We start from the raw sequence: 21,656 nt of genomic DNA on the forward strand, positions 1-21,656 counted from the left end.
GGGAGTGGATGACAAGGGATGGATCACCTGATTATTGCCTGTTCTGTATTCCCTCTGAAGCACCTGGCACTAGCCACTGTCAGAAGATACGATACGGGGCTAGATGGACCATTGGTCTGACCCAGTCTGGCCATTCTTAAATTCAGTTATTAAGGAATAATAAAGGGAGTCCAGGCCCCAGGACCCATTCAGTCGTTGGCCCTTCTTAGACCACTGCCAAACTGGGCGCTAATTCATGACAACTGTAGTGGTATCTTTTGTCATGGTGATGTTTGTTCATAAGGAATTGGACCGAGACCCCATCAAAATCATTTCATATGGTTGTTACCATCTGCTGACCTTTCAGTGTTCCAGATCCAAACCAGTGACCTAGAATTGAAAGGCTTCATCTCCCATTATCAGTCCCCTGATACATCCAGTCCCCTACCACCTGATTTTTTGAATGGCATGATTTCCCGTTTTTATCTGAAGCTGCTGGACATTGTGCTTAGATCTCCTCAGTGCACTTCAGCATCCTGTATTTTATCTCCATTCCAGGAGAAAAGGTCAGCACACTGTGTGGCTTTAAACTCAGCACTGAAAGATCAGAATTTAACTATCATATTAGGCACCACAGCCAAAATCTTCAGATGCACTTCTTTGGGAGCTAGCATGTTATCATTCATTTACTAGGGCAGCTAAGCAAACCCTTGGCATCAGATCAGAGACCAAGCGTATGCAAAAGAGATCTCAGATGGCTCTGAGGTAATCTAAGAAATACCCAGTGGTGTCAATTGATGCTCATATATTTGGTTTATGCTTAACAGGTTGGGGGTTTTTTGTCTTCATTTGGCAGGGTTGGATACTGTGAAAATTTGGACTCGCTGCATACATAATGATTTACATTATGTTAACCACAGTGGTTTGCATGGGAAACTGACCATTATTTATTTGGTTGCCTGTTCTTCCCCTCACCAACCGCTTACCTCTCTGACCTCAGATCCACCCACTCCCTGTTCCACTACTCTCATCCTAGCCCCTCTCATTTCTGTCCCACACTAATTTCCATCCTGAGTGAAGAGAGAGTCATACCTTCACTTTCTTGTCTTCTTTGAACAATCTCTCTGTTCATCCCTTCTCATGAATCATTTCCCTTTAAATCTCAACTCGAGACCTCCCTATCCTCTTTAGCAAAGCCTTTTGCGATCGTACATTACAGAAGCAACACAAAAATAACACTGATTGCATTGTGTGAAGGAGCCATTCAGCAGTTAACCACCATTGGGACTATGGAAATTTCACTCTGCCTGCCCCTCTAAATGCCAATTTGCATAACATTAAACAAAGTATGACTTGTGTTATGCTGTTGATTTGGAAATATGGCCTTTTTGATGTTCATGATAATGTTATGCTAAAATATTACCTCTAATTTTCTCCATCTGTGAACATTCATGGGGTTCTCCAGCTCTTCCTCAAGGGCTCTGCATCGAGTTCGTTCCTTCAGTAGCTCCTTCTGCATGTGATAAACCTCCTGCCTTAAGTTCAGGACAAAAAAAAAACCAAACATGAACTTTCACAAAGAAATCAATCAGTATTAGCATTAACTCTTCATTCCCTTACACGCAGGATCATTAGCAATGGAAGAGACCCATGTGGTCACCCAATCATCCTTCCCATCCCACTGTATGGTTGTAGCCCTGTGATATATTTTCTATTGCTTCATCTAGTCTTAATGACTCAAGCGAGGGCTTTTCACCACTTCCTACTATTTCTCAATTTAATAGATCTCACTGCTTGGAATTTTTCTAGCTATTTCATAGATTTAAGGCTATAAAGGATCATTAGTCTGACTTCCTAACACAGGCCATAGAATTTTACCCAGTTACCCCTGCATTGAGCCTAATAACTTGATTCTGACTACAGCATTTCATCCCACAGGGATCACACATGGTCCACAGTATTCACTAAAGGCCACACTTTAGATTGTTTTGAGGAATGAATTATGAGACAGAGCATCTCAGTCCAGTTAAGAAAATAGATAAATATGGTCCAGCCTAGTGGTCACTACACTGCAGGAAACCCAAGTTTGGTTCCTAGTCATAGTCTTTCACTACATGTTCTTGAAGGGCTCAGAACACAGTGACACAGTTACACACATACGGTAAAATAAACATGTCCCTGGTACTCCCACAACACAGGACTCTGTAAGTATACAGGATAGCTGTAAGCAGGTCAGGCAGTTTGTCACCCCAATTCCAAACTGCCTGTGGGGTAGACATCAAGTCATTCAACACTAGTTTCAAACTGCATTCTAGCCCAGCAGCTTGGGAGCTGGAGTGAAGTGGAGGGTAAAAGTCTGGCAGGCCTGCACAGTGGGCATGTTATTATCACCTATCCCCTTCTATCACATGCAATAGTAAAGCCTCCTTGACTTTAATATCTTCATTTAAAACTAATCATATAATTTCTCCTCCTAACAAAGGTACAGTTGTAGCCTTTATCGTGTGATTCTCACTTCACAGAACATTTAATAAACATCGGGCCAGATTCACTGTAGCTGGCCTGGGGAAGTGTAAAAAACAGTTACTTACTCATATTGCAATTGTTGTCCTTTGAGATGTGTTGCACACGTCTAAGTGGAACAGACATATGCAATCATTCAAAGAAGATTTTACACTTCCCCATTCTGACCTCACCCACATGCTCCAGAAGTCATTCACCACTAACCACAGGCCGATTTAATATTCACTGGGCACTCCCCTACGAACCTTGGCAATCAAGGCTGTTGTGGGCACATGCTGAATCAGCACGTTCTCCAGCAGCCCTGCCTATACCACATCCTTGGTTGGAGCCAATGCTGTGCTGGGCACCTGCAACTCTCCGCCACCCAGCAAAGGGGAGGTAATGGCTGCTTTGCCTTCCCATTTCGCCCTCCCCCAGTGGATTTCCACCTCTGAAGCTGCCAAAATCCTCAGCTGAATTTGGCTGGCTGTTTGGAAATCCTGACGCTGCAGGGCCCTGAGTGTAGGTTTGGATGGAGTAGGGGGAAGGGAAAAAAGGCAGCTCCCATTGGCAAGCCAAGAAAGCTTATGGCAGAACTGGGTTAAATCTAATTAGTTGTACAAATGATAAAAGGACTCCTTCGGCTGGCAGTTTTAGTAATGGTTTGGGAGTTCATTGACGTGTAGGCTTGCTGCTGTAGTTAGCAAGAATTGATCCACCCATGATGGCAGGCATCACACTATACTTCAATACATTCCTTGCATTTCAATAAAGGAACAGGCATCCAGTCCAATACATTTGAGAAGCAGGCTCAACCCCTGCCTTTGTTTACAGGCTGTGAATGTGAGCCACAGTTGTTAAAATCCTGGGCCTGTTTCTCCAAAATTGGCATAACTCGACTGCAGTCAATGGGCCAGCACCTCAGCGGGGGTAAATCAGCGTAGCCCCACAGAAATCAATCAATCAATCCCCAGATGGGAATCTCACCCAACGGGGTTATACCAAAATTAGTGTGAATGAAGACAGTACCACACCCTCCATCTCCAGGTTTTGGGACATGGTTACCTGCTGGAAACACAGCTCCGTTTCTTTATTAGTCCCCCAGTGATTGTACAGCAAATGACAATGTTTTCCCACCGGGAAAGAATATGCCTCAAGTATAGTAAGGTTAAAAAAAAGAAGGAAAACATTAAGTCAAAGTAAGAGAAGATAAATCAGTCTGGGCTATAAAACTGTGCTTTTAAAGAAACACAACCTTCAATGAAAATTTAACTAAATCTTTCTCACCGGTCAGATTCACATATAAATCTAGCAGGATGGAATGCTGAAAACATATGGGAGTTTGTTATAAATATGTCAAATGATCTCCTTCCTCTATGGTTTGTCTAATAAAAAGCAATTCCACTAATATGGACCCTGGGCACCACTAAGTAGCTCACCGGACTGTGAACACCTTTTCTCCTGCTGTCTGTCAAGCTTGTAATGTCACCAGTAACTCATAAGTCGAGAGTGAATTTTGGATATGGCTTCTTTTAGGTCCAGGCATTTTTTTTCTTTCTCCTTATTTTTTCTAATTACTGATCAACTGGTTTATGAATTTAAACTAGTTAGTGTTTGAGGTAGTATAAAGCAAACCCTCCTTCAGAGCACCTTGTTTGTCATTACAAATCTTTACCATGTGTGAAAACAAGCTTTCTCGTGTGTCTCAAATGTAATGTCATGCCTGCAGCTGCTAGTGAAATTTATTATTCTGCCTTTCTACCTGAGTTCCTCCACATTAGCCACGCTCTTGCAAAGTATTCCCTTCTCCCGCCGAAGTTTCTTGATCTCCAGCTTGAGGAGTCGGATGTCTTCCATTCTCTGCCGGTACTGAGTCTCTCCCTTGTTTAGGATGGACTGCTGGATTTTGATCTTTTCATAAAGCAGAGCTAATTCGTCATTGCGCCGAACAAGCTGCGACCCCAAGATGTCTCTCTCGCTGATAACCTAGGGATGCAGAACAAGGCAAGATATTAAGCTATAAAGCTGTCAGTCATAAAACATCAGGGCCTGTATCTTCATCAGTCAAGAGCAGTTCAATCAAAATGTTATTTCTTTATCGGTGAATGAAAGCTTGTTAAGGACCTATATCTCCTCCCAGTGTAGGATCAGACCCCGGGTGATGTAAATTGAAGTCATTCAGTTGCCATTCATACAGTAACAGGTTGATTTCAATGGAGCACCCTCAATTTACCCCAGCTGAAGATCTGTTCCTTAAAAAGCGGGTGGGAGGAAGAAATGGAACAAAGGATTGTTTCTGTGGGTTGGAACTGCAATCAAGAAGAAGAAGCTCTTTCTCAATTAGACCTTCTTACCTGGTCTAATTCCTTCTTCTGCCTCAGCCTCTCAGCATCAGCCTCAGCAATAATTTTCAGGAGTTTTCTCTCTTCTGCTTCCTGTTTTTCAATAAAATGTTTGGTCTCCAGGGCTTGTTGTTTCATCTTAAGCAGCTCAGCCTGACAAAAGCAAAGAATATAGGTAAACTGTGCTTAGCAACAACTTCCCACTACATGAACTTGGGAATTTAGGGTTAGGGTTTAGAGATCGCCTTGTACTTTCATTTAGTTTCCTGTGTTGTGCACGTGTTGCTAGTTCTCAAGAGCAAATAAGAAATACAAGCGAACACACAGAGAGCCAGAAAGAAATGGTGTAAACAGCATGTCAGCCATTTTTGTATCGAACTTTATACTCTGGAGAAATTCAGAAAGATTTTTCTATATTTATGGCAATGTCTTGATCTGTATTTCAGGGGCACTTCGTATAATGAAAATAAAGAAAAAATGTTGGGAATGGTAGGGGTCAGTTGCTGCCTGCTGTTACAACACAGCAGAGTTGGATTCAAAGCTAGCTTAGGTTGCAAGTAAACATAAGTTTGAGGATCTCATCCTAGTGCCTAAACGAGGTTAATCCATTGTGATACCGCATGGCCAGAGGGCAGCAGGAAAGAGTTAGAAGGGAGCCTTATTCCCTGTAGAGGGAAGAAAGTTCGCTATAAATTAATTAAAGCACCTGAAGCCAATTAAAGCACCTGAAGCCAGTCACATGATAAAACCCCCCTGCTTTAATCAGACAAGAGGAGGAGTTGAAGCAGAGTGGATTGGCATTGGAGCAGAGAGCAGTTTGGAGGAGTTGAAGCAGAGTGGATTGGTGTGGGAGCAGAGAGCAGTTTGGAGGGAAGCAGAGGACAGTTTGGAGAAGTGCTGCAGTTGGCTAAGAAGACCAAGACACTGGATAAAGGGACACCTGGTTTGTGAAGAGGGAGGGCATGAAGCCTCACAAGCTGAAGGGCAGAAGAGGGTAGTAGCCCAGGGGAAGGAACCGCTAGTTCTAGCGGTTTACCGCTATCCCTAGGGCCCCTGGCCTGGGACCCGGAGTAGAGGGTGGGCCCGGGTCCCTCCCTTTCCACTCCCCTCATCTAGGACACTAGTGGGGCAGTTAATACCCCAGTTCAGGGGCAAGAAATGGTGCCCTGAAACCCCCTCTCCCCCCAAGAAGAGAAAGCACGAGACCCATCATAGTTGTGCCGGCAATTTGCCACACCATCTTGCAAAACTTGGTACAGTTCAGAAGAGTTGTGAGATTAGCTATGAAGAGGGCCAGGATTGGAATAACAAGGGTTGTTGTAGGTCAGGATTAAGGCTCATGGGCAAAAACGTGTCGCAGACAGACATGGAATAGCAGAAGGCTCTGAAAGTCAAAATTAAGGTGCTTTAGCAGATTTGAGAGCGAGGCGGAGAAGGCTGGAATAGCAGGGGTCACCACTGATCAGGAGTGATACACCGTTGCAAAACTGTGTGGAGACAGCTTGCAAACTATCTACTTGTGCTACAGATGGGACTTGATCAACATCTATATCTCATTGTCATGAGTTCTAAAATTTAACACATTTATTCACAGAAAGAGTAATAAGGTCTTGCTGGATTACTAAACAGGTATCTAGCATTGTTAGGCAATTAGCCGTAGTCAAGATGGCACTATTTTAATGAGGTCTGTTTGTACAGGTTCAAACGCTTTTAAGCCTGGACACAAATAAAAGAAATGCTTTAGCTAGGATCTGATTCCAAGGTGCTTCCTGAGAAAAAGCATCATCCAAACATGAGAGAATCAGAATGTGATGAAGGGTGTGCCTCAAACAGCAATAATTTAAGAGGACAGAAACTACAATTCCATCATCATAATAAAAGATCTTGTTCCACTCTCGTTTTCTTTAATAAAACTTTTATTTTTCCATATCTGCAACATTCATATCTCTCATACTCAGTGTTGGATGCTGATCAGAAGCCATCACCAGAACACAAATGTAAGCCACTTTACATTAAAATGCAATCAACAGTGTGTAAAAGCTGTCTACAAATGTAAAATTGCTCAGGCATTTGGCAATGCTTTGTAATATTTTTTTAATATATCAAAATTCAGCATTCTCCTTATGCCACAGAAAATACAAGTTGTAAACAAGATGTGACATTAGATGTTGGCAGGAAACACTGACATAAACAAATCCCCTCAGTGGAATGCATTGAGTACATATAAATCTGGGCTGGAGGGTACAGTAAAGAATCTAACCCCTGCTATTCATTCCATGGCCCTACAAACTCAAGCAGAAGTCTGATGGGATTAGTGGTTTCAATAGTTACAGTATTGGGGTCTTATATACTGAAGGTAAGAGAAACAAGACTAGGTTACACATATAGTTACATTATATGCAGATAAAGGGTCAGATCCTCAACTGGTGTAAATCAGTGCTGCTTCTTTGAAGCCAGCTGAGGATCTGACCCAGAGTGTTATTAGAAACAGGAGAGCCCATTTTGAAAAAAAATGGAGAATACCTTTGAACCTTTGCCAACATCTAGAACCAAATTCAAACCAGATGGTTATTTAGATTCTAAAATGTTCAGGGAAGAGGGCCTTTTAACCTTCAATCTCCAGCCGGGGCTGGAACCAGGAATGCTGCAACCCGATGAGAAAGCTGTTCCCTAGGGCTTTCTGCCTGCAACAGGAACCATGAGTGCTAGAAATCTCAGTAGTGGCTATTTGTGTGGAGTCTCTAACTCAATTCTGCAGGGTCAAGATTCTGATAGGTTTCAGATACACATCTCTCAACATCTGGATGCTTAACCAAACTACTTCGAACCACAGGCCAGATCCAAAACCTGCCTAAATCAATGGAAAGACTCCTGTTGTCTCCAGTGGGCTTTGGATCAGGCCTCATGTAAAGTTCGCTCATCATGCATATACGTAACACATCTCTGTAAGTTACTGTGTTAAGCATAAACCTCATATTTGCAGAAAAGCACCTGTGTGAATCTTACTACTCCACATTACACAATTTCACTTAAACTGATATTTCAGTCAAAGCCTGCTTTCTTCACATCAGTGCAAACACGACAAATTAAAACCTTCATGCCACAAGAATAATTGGGCTCTTTTGTGCCTATGTCAGTGATTCCTCTCACCGTTTCTACCTCTGCATTCAGCAGACACATATAGGTGAAAAGAACCACAATGCCCCAAAGCCAGTACCTAATATGATGCTGACCCATGGACATACTTGCTAGTGAATAACTGAGTAGGTAAAACAATGTAGCAATCAAATTGATGGTGGATGATTTTGAGGTGACAAGACAGGGCTGGGAACTAGTTAAGGCAGAATCCTGCCCACAGAATATTAGATGCTGTTTGGTTTCTCTGTAACTGATATAACAACTCTAAGACAGAACTGATAGAGGAATCACCTTTTTATACAGTTCTATTGACATCCTGTCATAACTGTAATATGCTGAGAGTGGCTGAAAACCTAAGGAGTCATTGGACCATAGCAAGACATTGACAAAAAGAAAGCACTATGGAAAATGGCAGGGGATTTTTTTATGGGATTAAGTGAAGAGAAAAATGACCTGCTATGGATACTGTTTCTCTAACTCTCAGACTTGGGAGAGAGGAGCAAATTGGGTTGAGCTGTCAACACACATGTAATAATATATCCAAGGAGGGACTACAGAGAATGCTGAGAAAAAGAACCAGAGATTTCTGGGCCACTTTCCTTTTATTCAACACAGATTTTCCTGCTTTCTAGAACATACAATAGTGAAGTTTCTTTCTGAGCAGAGGGAGCTACTGTAAGATACTACCTGATTCCCTGAAGGCTTGTGCTTGCTAGTTACACAGCAATACAGGACTGAGAACTGTGGTAGTACTGTTAGCACTTAAATCTACAGACACAAAAGTTAAAGGAAACAAAACTTGTAATCACAGAGTCAGATTCCAAGCCCAGAAGGGACCACTGTGATTATTTAGTCTTATCCTCTTGTATAATACAGGCCAGAGAACTTCCCCAAAATAATTCATAATTCTATGATAATAATAATTCTATAATAATAATTCCTATTCTAAGGGCCAACTATACAGAGAATGATGCATTTAGCACACCCACAAAACCTATATGTGTGAGCACAGTTTGGGGTTTTGAAAGAGAGGGAGAATTTAAGCTTTCAGCAGGTAATCTAGGAATCTGACGACTACAATTTTAGGTGCAGAGAAACAAAAGGATCTATTCTTCCATCACATACATGGAAGACTCATACCTGTAAAGGCCATTGAGAGTTATACTTCAATTACAGAATAGTTCTTAAAGAGTTCAGCAAAGTACCATGGGCCAGGGAATATGAAAGAACCTTCAAAACCATGTCCTTTCCTTCCTAATGAGTCCTGGCAAACACCCACAACTAAGGTGCCTTACCTTTAGAGCCTCCTTTTCCTTTTCTATTCGTTGATGTTCCAGATGTACTTTCACAAGAGCTGCCTCTTTGGCTGTGATCTCTTCTTTAAGCTGATCAACCTGATGAGTCATGATCTTCAGTTTTTTCTTCATTTCGGCGATCTCATCCTAATGGGACAAAACAAACATCTGGCAGGATGATCTAGGTATATTTAATCCTGCATCGGCACGGGGGGATAACTAGGTAACCTCCCGACGGCCCTTGCAGTCCCACATTTCTATGATTTTAAAAAGGGATAAAAGAGAATTACATTATTTTGTGCCTGGAAGTTCAAGCTATATTGACACTCGAAATTAAACCACAGCACCTGCGCGAAGATTCCCAACCAAATCCTTCTCCTACTAAGCTGTGCTTACAAGACATCACTTTTAACGTTAGCAAAGAAAAACAATTCCATAAATGATCATTTGATGTTCATGCTGGCATGATATTGCAGTAATCAGACTGTTAAAAGGCCATTGACAACAACAATAAGCCTGTGAGCCACCTTATTTAGAGCGCTGGACACATAACAGGACCTAGCAGTGGATATAAGTGAATAATGCAACTGTGATCCTATCCATCTGTTTTCATGACTTTATTGGCTTGTTCTTCAACAAACATTTGTACAACTGTGCTTTGTTTGCACAAATGTTGGGGAGGGAGCTATTATTTTTCCAAATGAAAGTACTCATGTGCCAAGGTATGTCTCTGTAGGCAAATGAGCATAATCCTTCACAAATACCCATGCACATATCAAAAGCGGTCAGCCAGCCATCTCTTATATGCAGGCTTTGATTGTTTGGGACTGAGGGTGTTAGGAGGTAGAAAGGTCCCTTGGCTGAAGACATTTTTCACATGTTCCAGCCCCAGAACATACAGCAAGGGGTTTGAAGTCAAGTTAGATAGCTGGCAGAGAGATCAGTGACTGTGGATTACTATCCTATGGAACCACTTCTATACATGTAAGTATACGGTCCTATGTCCAGAGAGTCACCTGCTAGCACAACATTGGGAGGCTGCTTTTGTTTGTGACTGATAGTGACTGTGAGGAATAGTGACAGAAAATTGGAGGACAGTACATTCAATACGTGCAGATTCGCTTGGTAGGTAAGTGAAATATTTTTGCATAAGACACTTAACATAGCAGTTCTCCAACTCCAAGCCTCTGGCCAGAGTACTGACACTGACAAAGTTAATCAAATGAGCCTGACAATGGGTCACAGCACTTTTCACAAATAACACTGAGGCACATACATTAGATTTATGATTGCAGTGACCGGTTGGTAACAGTGTGACATGAAAAGATCAGTGGATTCAACACATGTATTTGGCAGATGCCTGAAATAGTGTGCAGTAAGGGATTTGGGAATACACTGCAACTCCATAAACACTGCTGACCAGTGCTGTGGTACTAAGTCAATTAAATGATCCAGACAATGATGTAACCTTTGCCATTAGAACTGCGCATGTGCATATACACACACTTACTCATGTAAATGTAACAGGGGAAAATTAAATGCAAAAGTCTGCTAGACAGCCACCTATAAATCTCTCCCACAGCCTGGAAGAAGACCAGATATTTTAAAATATGGTGCCTGGATACATACCCAAATATACTGCTATCTTTGTGTGTGGAAGAGGACATGAAGGGTCACATGATTTTTGCAAAGGACAGGGTTAGTCTCATTTAAATAAACAAATAAATGTGTTCCCAATGTTGGAAAGAACCCCAAAGCTGAAAGCATGCTTTCAAATCCCACCAAGGAGTCCCTTTCCAAGAGATTTTACTGAGTTGGAGATTAGGGTGTCTGGAGAGCAGAAGCATCGTGGGCCGGGCAGGTTAACTGACAGCCTTTTGTTATTAAACAATCCAAAAATATCTACAGCTAGCTTTCTTCTATCTAAACAACATTTTGCCAATTTATATTACTTCCCAAGAGGAATTACTATTTTGCATAGTTTTTAAGCCAAGCCATTTTTTCTCCATGGCTGGCTGGCTTGTTACTGAACTATGAATTACTATTTTTTTATTGCCACATACAGTACAGTGTGATTACAACCAAAAGGATGTTTTATCCTCAGCAGCCTTCTGACACACAGAGCTGTCAGCTAGCACAAATTATAAATCAAATAATCCATTAAAGGGTAAATTAATGGCCTCTGTAGTAGGTAGTATTCTGCACAGATCTTTGTGTGGGCTGTATATATACATACACCATGCCAGGGCCTCCAACTGAGACGTCCTTAGTTAGCTAAAGAGTTTAATGCGTCAGACTATATCTGACAATTCTGTAGGAGGGTGCAAGAAGTGTGCGTTCTGAATTGATACTGTATCTTTAACAATTATAACAGGAAAGTAATTTAGTGTTCTCTACATGCTTCACCTGGTTTTGGTGCCTTTCTTGGTATGAACACGTATTAGGATGGAGGACCAATGAATTATGAAGCATGTGAAATTCAGACACTGTGATTCCAAGAAATGCCACTGCACAGCCAGCAATCACAAGGTTGCCAAAGCTTCGGTGGCACAACAAGATTGCCAGGGATGGACAAAATCTGAATGTCCAGCCAGACCACCTTAAGGACCTAGCTAGAATCAATCCACTTGATCTGCCAGGAGGCCACATTTGGGATCTGCCACAATGACAATGACATGCTTGACCCTTATTTCTGCAGATGCTTCACACATGCAAACATTCACAGCAACATTAGCTACTCTTCCTCAATTACTAAGTGTTATGTGTCACAGCCCTTACCAGGCCACAGAGAGGAAGTACAGGAGAGCAGCCCCCTCCCCATTACTCTCCTGACCAGCTCTGTTCAGATAGGGACTCCAGCTGCAGTGGGGAGAGCAGGAGCTATTTGTCTGAAATGTCTGGCTGTGAGCAAGGGTCGGAGAGAGCTTGGAAGTCACAAGAGTCTTGGATCCACCTCTGCTCATTGGTGGCCAGAGTTGCTGGTAGGATGCACAGAGGGAGCAAGTAAGATGCTCCACGCTAAGGGGTGAAGTAACTTACTCCTCCCCAGACTTGGGGTAGTTCTACACTGAAACCATGGCGCATGATAGCAGGTCGTGTAGACATACCTCAGCTAGTTTTAATCTAGCTAGTTTGAGTACCAATAGCACTGAAGCCATGGTGGTACAGGCTTCAGCATGGGCTATACAAGCCCATCCAAAACCCTGGGTAATTATTTGGGCATCTAGTCTGCACTGAAGCTGGTGCTGCCAGATCTTCACTGCTCCAGGACCTTAGCGAGCTAGATAAAAGCTAGCTCAGGTATTCTACATGACCTGCAATGGCACTCCCTGATTATAGTGCAAACATACCCAGAGTGGGGAATAAGTAGGAAAAGTAACTCTCTGGAACAGCTCATTTTCTGGTCTGCTCCTTGAGCAATGCAGCTACATGCCATCTCTTACTCAGGGTAGATTATAAATGTCCAGTGTGATCTATATATTTATCTTATATTTCCTTGTTCTCTCAAATACCCTAAGGCTCTAAACCATAGTCATCCACAGCCCAGACTCTACAGTTTACTATAGGATTTCTGTTGTGTTTAGGCCCTTACTGTTGAATAATGCAGTATATTTTTTATACAAGTGATCTTTACCTTTCCTCCAGTATTGCTAGAGGGATTCAAAAGGAAAAGGTGGAGGATTGTAATCTGAGGGGAATGACAGTGCCTGAAATTCACAAGCCAGGTGGAAACATTTAGTTATGTGGGAAAATGCTACTTCACCTGACAAGTGTTTCTTCCATTGCCACTTTCTTATACATGAGTCACAGCAGCAAGAGGGTACAGGGGATGGAGGTTCATTTTCACTTATGTCATGTCTGCCAAATACTTATACCAAACCTAACAGAGGGCAGAGAAGAGAGGAGGAAGGAAAGAAAGGGAAAAATTTCTCTAGATGATATGAATATATTTCTCAAAAGTGCCAGGGTCCTTATGCAAAGCAGGGAGCAGTCCGACATTGCATCCAAGGACTGCAAATTTTACTTCTCAGGCAAACTGTCCAGATTAGCAGATGACCTAAAAATTAATGCGCAACACACACACACACACACATATCACCTGTGCAGATTTTATTTATCTGTCTTTCCTTTCCAAAAGTATAAATTAGAATGATTTTCTTTAAAAAAAAAAAAAAAAACAAGCAAAAATCACAGAGTAAAAAATGTATTCTTGTACCTGAGCTTCAATAAGATTTTTACTGTATAGGTTCCTGTCTGATCTCACGGCTTCATACAGATTCTGTTGCTGTTTTAATTTAGTCTCCGCCTCTGCTATCTTCTTCTTGTAGTCAAAGATCTGCATTTCCCGCACTTTGATATCTTCCATGTGCTGGAGGACCTGGAGCAGAAAACAGGAAATGAACATGATTAAACCATCTTCCCACGATTATCAGAATGGGACAAAACTTTGTGATTTTTATCTAAGGTGGCAGCTGCAAATCCCTATAATAAGAATCTGTGCCTACAGCCACAAAAGTTTGGTCCAAGTAGGAAATTTAACCTTTCTGAGTTGCTGATTTGGGGGAACATTTTATTTTTACCTGATGCTTAGGCTTTGGCTCAGACACAAAGGCAGAATACATATACATTTTAAGGTCAGATCAACACAAAGCAGCATTCATACGAAAAGTTATTAGGTTTTTTAGAAAGCCAGGGCCAGATTTCAGATGTTTACCAGCTACTCATTAGAGAGACAGACAGAAAGAGAATATGTATGATATATTCCAACTGGTTACGATTGCAACTAGATCATTGTGAAGGACAAGAGGTTTCAGTCTTTCTTCCCTCCTTCCAGTTAAATGTTGTTTGAACTAATATCTGATCCCAAATATTTGATGGATAATTACAGTAATAAGGGAGTCAATCAACTATATTTACAACTAAACAGCCAGCTAAGAAGCCACCATAGTAGCATTCATGAGGGGCTGGGAATGGTGAAGTGTGGAGACTGATGGTGGTGGATGGATTTTGATGAGGGATATTTTGCCCATGGAAGATCACATTTGTTGCCAATGGAGACGGAGAATTTGCGAGGGAGATCCTTATTAAAGTGTTGGTGGCATATCACTACAAGGGGAATGACAAGTACTATGTTAAAGAAGAAACAACAAAAATGGTTTGCCTGATCATTTTGCTGGACTTTTTAGTGATGCTCTATCAAAAATAAGCCCCTTCACCCTGCTGGCGCAGATTTCATAACAGATGAGCATAAACAAGCAGCACTGTATGGCTATTCAACCAGAATGCACCAAATATTGCACAGAAAGAAAATTAAATATGGGCAGGGGCACAAAATGAAGACTATCTGCTTTCGGTTTCATCATGCGGCGGGTGGGATAAGAATTCCACCTTTAAAATGAGCAGAAATACCAAGGGGTATAAAAACAAATGAGGAAAACAGCGTTATGCATAGACACACAGGAGGAATAAACTCTGAATTACAATTGCAATTCATACCCAAGTGTCTGGTCTCCATTCTTTGAAGGTAATGGTTGAAGGAGCAGTAGAATTTATATTCATATAAATTCATAGGAAGAAATATAAAAATGTTTGGAACAGACACGCAATAACAGCAAAGTTAGCAGTTAGCATAGTTGTCCCCTTCTGTGAATGTGACAGCAGAGCCAAGGTACTGTAAGGTCTTTAGGGGGCTGGCTATGGGGCAAGAGCTTAATGAATTGATTACTCTACTAGACACCTTCACCCACTCTGGAGACTGAGCGTATCTAAATATAGAACGTTTTATCACAGCAATGGGGCTGAGTTCCAGCACATTTGTAGCTGACTGCAGAGGAGCCCAGAAACTGCTTGCAATGCAATATGAAAGCAGACTCCCAGTTTATAATCTACTCCTGCCTTTTCTTTTTGTGTTAAAACAATTTGCCAATAGTAATAAGAGTGAGATAAAATCAATAGTGTTTAAAATCTGCAGCATAGCCGAGTGACTATATAAGCTGAAGTAGGATTTGAAAGTAGGTCACCGCATTTGTAACTCTTTAACTTGTATTTGATGCAACATAAGTGTAATAAACTTCTGAACTAAGTTTTCCAAGTTGGTACGCATGGTTTTTACGCTGACTATGCCTTTTGTGAAGTGATGAAACTCAAACAATTCCCCTTTACAAATACAAAAAAGGCTCGCACGATGTGACCCAGGGGCTGATTCTGTGAGGGGCTGAGGGCCTTCAAATCTAATACGGTTGAAGGCACCCAGCAATATTCAGGGGGAGTTCACTTCTGTGCAGAGGGCCAGCATAAAGCTTATTCATTTATATACCATCGAAGCTAGAGTGACCATATTTCTCTATGTTCAATACGGGACACCTGGTAAAATTACTCATATTCAAGCAAGTTCAATAGCAATCCATCAGAACTATGCAGTACAAACGTTCAAATTAACATCAACTTGACTGAGCCCCTGTTAAAAAAAAATACTGCGTAGTTGGATTCTTTTTATTTACTTTATTATCTTTAAGGCATTAGGATTCACACGGGGAGGGGTGACACACACACAATTTCATACACCTCTCCCACAGAGGGGGGTGACCGACCCGACCCTCCCTGCCCAGCGCTCTCCGCCCTCCATGCCTGGCTGGGCCCCCAGGATGGACCCGCCTCGCCTGGTACCTGGCACCTCGTCTTCCCGAGACAACACATGGAGGGCACGCAGGATCACATGCCCCCTCTCCCCAGATTTCTGCCAGGGTTCACTCCACAATGTGGCCAGCAGCCACCCTTCTGCACTGTGCAGGAGGGAAGGGATGGGAGCTGCTTCCATCCGCAGGGGAGGAGGTGGGGAAGGGATGACCTGGCCCGTGTCTTTGCAGAGCTCATCTCTTTCCTTCCCTCCCCCTCCTCCTCCCGCACTCCTGTGGGCTTGGAAACAGCTTGTCCCTTCCTGCCCTCACAGTGTCAACAGGTAGCTAACACCTTGTAGTGGCTGCTGGCCACCCACATAATCCAGCCACCCACTGACATAATAACCCAGCCGCCTCCCGTCCTCCCCCCCCTCCAACCCCCTCCCCCGCTACAGTGCAGGCAGGAAGGGGTTAAGCCCTAAGGATGCATTGTGCACTGGGAGCTGAGGAACCTGACTGCAGGGGCTTCAGCAAACCGGGCCAGAGAGGTGGCTCAGCAGGGGAGGGTTCCTAGGGGATGGAGCAGCCCCATGCTCCCTGGGAGCAAGACCCAGGGCGGGGGGGGGGGGTCTGTGCAAGACACAGGGAGGGTGTTAAGCCCCTGCCCGGGGGATGCTGTGGAGCCTGCAGATTTGGAGCATGAACAGGCTGGAAATCGCTTTCCCCACACACACGCCAGAGCTTAGCTGAGGGGCGGAGAGGCTTCCCCATGCCAGCGCTGTGTGTGGCTTTGGCACATGAAGCCCTACTATGAGGACTTAAGTGGGAATTAAGTGATGTATGGGCCCTGTGCTAACCCTCTAGACGGGGTATATTTTACCCTAAGGTAGCATAGGAAAAAGGATATTTTTTGTCTAGTAAATCTTTTAATTATGAAAAAGGCAGTGCAGCCCAGAGGCACATGTACAACCTGAAAGCAACTGACTAGAGTACATGGTGACAGTGTCCGTTTAAACTCCAAATCTGTATCAGAAAAACTAATCATTCATATGTGTATTTTGGGGGGAAGATGATTTCCTTGCACTCATGCAAAAACCAGAATCTTTATAATTACATATGATACTGAGTGCATAGTTGAGAAGGCCAGTTAGGCATTTGCCTTTAAGCCATAACATGCACAATTATACTGATGCAATTTTGCATCATGTGCCACACCCCGTTTTGTAGGGCATGAAATTAAACAAGACTACAGTATAAAGACTGAGCAAGATCCTTGGCTGTGGGCAAGAAGTGCACGGTGCAGGTCAGAATGGGGATGCCAAGGTGGCCTTTGTACAACCCTGATCTTGGCATGTTAGAGCAACCAGAAGATTGCTCTACATTACACTGCCTGCCAACAGCCTCCAGGGGACAATGTGGCAGCCAGGAATCAGCCAGGTGTGAGAATCTTGGCCACACCCTCTTTTCCTCAGCCATGCACCTTACACTGGTGGCATAGGATTCTTTAGTAGGGCACTTTACATTGGTGGAGGGGCACAGTGTGGCCACAGCTTAGTAAGGAAAATCAGCCATTATTTTGAGGCAGCTTTCCGTTGTAGCCTCAGTCCTCTTATGCGTATATTTGGCTATTATTTATTCTTCACCATTCAGTTCAGTGAATCTGCCCAAGAACTCAATATTGGATCCTCACTTATTTGCTTCACTTTATTTAAGCACTATGAGATCTTGAGAAGTTCTGCCTATGTCTTAAATGTCCTGGTATAGCATTAAGCTTTCTATAGATAACGCATATTAAAAAAGAAATAGGTTTCTGGATTTTCTTGGGTATGACATTAACCTTGTAATGTGCTTTTGGAGATACAACACTGCTTCGTAACCTCTAGTTAACCCTGGCCAGGGAACAATGACAGGTGAGATTGAAGGGTTTATTCAATTGTTTGCTCTCCAACAGATTCTGAATGGTGAGTCTGAAGCTGCAAGAGGGAACAGAGATTTTAACAACAACTCGAGTTTCAGGTGCAAACAGCCTCCTTTCTAAAGAGAAATGTCCCACTAATACTTGTAGTGAGTTAATACAGCCCACATAGGAAAGATTTTCCTTTCTTTTATACTGGTGTAAATGAGGACTCACACCACTGAAGTCAATGGAGTTGCAGCAGTGTAAAAGTGGTGTAAGTGAGCAGAGAATCAGGCACAATGAATAGAAGGGTGAATCTAGCACGACTTCTCACCATAAAATCCTTTTTTCAGAGTAGCAGCCGTGTTAGTCTGTATTCGCAAAAAGAAAAGGAGTATCCGTGGCACCTTAGAGACTAACAAATTTATTAGAGCATAAGCTTTCGTGAGCTACAGCTCACTTCATCGGATGCATTTGGTGGAAAAAGCAGAGGAGAGATTTATATACACACACACAGAGAACATGAAACAATGGGTTTATCATACACACTGTAAGGAGAGTGATCACTTAAGATAAGCCATCACCAGCAGCAGGGGGGGGAAAAGGAGGAAAACCTTTCATGGTGACAAGCAAGGTAGGCTAATTCCAGCAGTTAACAAGAATATCAGAGGAACAGTGGGGGGGGGGGGGAGGGAGAAATACCATGGGGAAATAGTTTTACTTTGTGTAATGACTCATCCATTCCCAGTCTCTATTCAAGCCTAAATTAATTGTATCCAGTTTGCAAATTAATTCCAATTCAGCAGTCTTTCATTGGAGTCTGTTTTTGAAGCTTTTTTGTTGAAGTATAGCCACTCTTAGGTCTGTGATCGAGTGACCAGAGAGATTGAAGTGTTCTCCAACTGGTTTTTGAATGTTATAATTCTTGACGTCTGATTTGTGTCCATTCATTCTTTTACGTAGAGACTGTCCAGTTTGGCCAATGTACATGGCAGAGGGGCATTGCTGGCACATGATGGCATATATCACATTGGTAGATGCGCAGGTGAACGAGCCTCTGATAGTGTGGCTGATGTGATTAGGCCCTATGATGGTATCCCCTGAATAGATATGTGGACAGAGTTGGCAACGGGCTTTGTTGCAAGGATAGGTTCCTGGGTTAGTGGTTCTGTTGTGTGGTGTGTGGTTGCTGGTGAGTATTTGCTTCAGATTGGGGGGGTCTCCCTCCCACCCCCCCCCCCCCACTGTTCCTCTGATATTCTTGTTAACTGCTGGAATTAGCCTACCTTGCTTGTCACCATGAAAGGTTTTCCTCCTTTCCCCCCCCCTGCTGCTGGTGATGGCTTATCTTAAGTGATCACTCTCCTTACAGTGTGTATGATAAACCCATTGTTTCATGTTCTCTGTGTGTGTGTATATAAATCTCTCCTCTGCTTTTTCCACCAAATGCATCCGATGAAGTGAGCTGTAGCTCATAAAATCCTTTGCCATCCTGGCTGTAACTTTAAACAATGGGTTATTCATTAGATGCCTGAAACAAGAGTATTGTAGCTTGAAGGGCACAGTTCTGCCTTGAACTTACAGACCTGGGTCAGTGTGGCATGGCAGGCCCCAGCAGGAGCTCTGGAAGGCACTGGGCGTCAGACAGGCATTCCTAGAGTCCCTCAGGAACACAGCAGATGTTGTGTATCCACCGGGGTATATCATATGCCCCCAGGAGGCTAGCTAGCTCCATTGATTGGTACAGAGGGGATGACACAGCCATGGCTGTCCACAGGGGAGAGCCTCTGGGAAGAGAATCTTCCCCCAAGTTGGCATAAGGCTCCTCTATTGCAGTATAAGGACTGCCACTACCCCACAGGTTACTGTGCAAGGGGGAATGGCTAGCAGAGAAATTTGCATAATCACAGATACACCAGCCTCACCCAGAGCCCTGCCCTCAAAAAGGAAAGAGCAGCTGAGCACAGGGAGCCTCTGCAGAGCACACACAGGATGTGAAGCTCTGCGCTAGTCCCAGCAATTTGCTCTGCTTGCATACTGAATGGGCACCAGTCCTGATATGATCAGGGATCTCTGAAACTGCACGGTGAGTCTGGATTTGCCCCTTAGTGAATCAGAGTAAAAATCCCCTGTAAATGGGTAAACACAATACAGGCATCATTACACAAACAGCCCTAGAGTCACAACCCCCATTTCCTGAGGCTCTGCAACAGTGAGGTCAATATTCCATTGACCACACTTTGTCATGGTGTCTGAAAGGCTCTGAGAGCACTTGAATGGGTGTTTTAGAAGTGGCCTAAACCTGCAAGGACTTCACCTCCCACCACATTGCATTAGATGCACATGTGTTAGGGTTAAAGGGTTATAGAACTTTCAGATTAAATGCCAAAAATGTTTCACCCAAAGTGGAAAAGTCAAAAAACCCTCAAGCATTCATCCTTTTCACCCTAGGTACAAAAAAGTGTGCACAGCCCTAATCAGAAATGCATAGTTCCACAGCAAGATCCTTGCCGTTCTGATTTCTGTGATTTACAGCTTGACCATACTTTATAATGATCCTAACTCATAGCTACATGATTAGATGCAGTGTGGGGGGTATGTAAAATGTGACTTTGGAATAAAGAGAAATCTCACTTAAATGGAATATTATTCCAAAGTAAGCCAGACAAGAGGGTATGTATCATTCAAAGATGATTTAGAAGCCACTGATCACATGAACGTGTAAAAGGTAATTATAAAGTGAGAAGGTAGCAAATAACTTGTGAGTTAAAACAGCTTGAAGGCTAGCTTCCCAGTAAATCAATGAGCTTCTTGGAGAGCTCTCCAATGTGATCTTCGGCAATTAATGGAACATGTCATCACATGTTCTTGAGCACACCATATGAAATAAAGCGGTACAGAAGGATAAAGCTTGCTCGGGAAGAACAAGCAGGGAAAAAAAGGAGGAGGTGTTGCCTTATATATTAAAAATGTATACACTTGAATTGAGGTTGAGCTGGAAATAGGAGACAAACTTGTTGAAAGTCTCTGGGTAAGGCTAAAAGGGGTAAAAAACAAGGGTGATGTCATGGTCGGGGTCTCCTACAGACCAGCTAACCAGGAAGAAGAGGTGGATGAAGCTTTTTTTAAACAACTAACAAAATCATCCAAAGCGCAGGACTTGGTGGTGATGGAGGACTTCAACTACCCAGCCATCCAGAAGGGAGGGATAGCTCAGTGGTTTGAGCATTGGTCTGCTAAACCCAGGGTTGTGAGTTCAATCTTTGAGGGGGCTGTTTAGGGATCTGGGGCAAAAATTGGGGATTGGCCCTGCTTTGAGCAGGGGGTTGGACTAGATGACCTCCTGAGGTCCCTTCCAACCCTGATATTTTATGATCTGATGGCGAAAATAACACAGCAGGGCACAGATTATCTAACAAGTTCTTGGAATGTATTTTCAGAGTAGCAGCCGTGTTAGTCTGTATTCGCAAAAAGAAAAGGAGTACTTGTGGCACCTTAGAGACTAACAAATTTATTAGAGCATAAGCTTTCGTGAAGTGAGCTGTAGCTCACGAAAGCTTATGCTCTAATAAATTTGTTAGTCTCTAAGGTGCCACAAGTACTCCTTTTCTTTTTGGAATGTATTGGAGACCATTTTTTATTTCAGAAGGTGGAGAAAGCTACTAGGGGAGAGGCTGTTCTAGATTTGATTTTGACAAATCAAACTGGGCGTCAGACAGGCATTCCTAGAGTCCCTCAGGAACACAGCAGATGTTGTGTATCCACCGGGGTATATCATATGCCCCCAGGAGGCTAGCTAGCTCCATTGAGACCATTTTGAGAAACTGGTTGAGAATCTGAAAGTGGAAGGCAGCTTGCGTGAAAGTGATCATGAAATGAAAAGAGT

At 43.0% G+C, this 21,656-nt stretch overlaps 1 protein-coding gene across 1 annotated transcript in view; it reads right to left on the reverse strand.

The window, feature by feature from the left end:
* Positions 1 to 21,656, reverse strand: part of CFAP58 (cilia and flagella associated protein 58) — a 94,593-nt gene that overhangs the window by 41,415 nt on the left and 31,522 nt on the right. Inside the window, 5 exon segments of the mRNA XM_038410272.2 lie at positions 1,403 to 1,514; positions 4,244 to 4,467; positions 4,836 to 4,976; positions 9,257 to 9,403; positions 13,473 to 13,634. Coding sequence (XP_038266200.1) covers positions 1,403 to 1,514; positions 4,244 to 4,467; positions 4,836 to 4,976; positions 9,257 to 9,403; positions 13,473 to 13,634 — 786 coding nt within the window.

The sequence above is a fragment of the Dermochelys coriacea genome, chromosome 7 (genome assembly GCF_009764565.3).
Source record: "Dermochelys coriacea isolate rDerCor1 chromosome 7, rDerCor1.pri.v4, whole genome shotgun sequence".
NCBI lineage: Eukaryota > Metazoa > Chordata > Testudines > Dermochelyidae > Dermochelys > Dermochelys coriacea.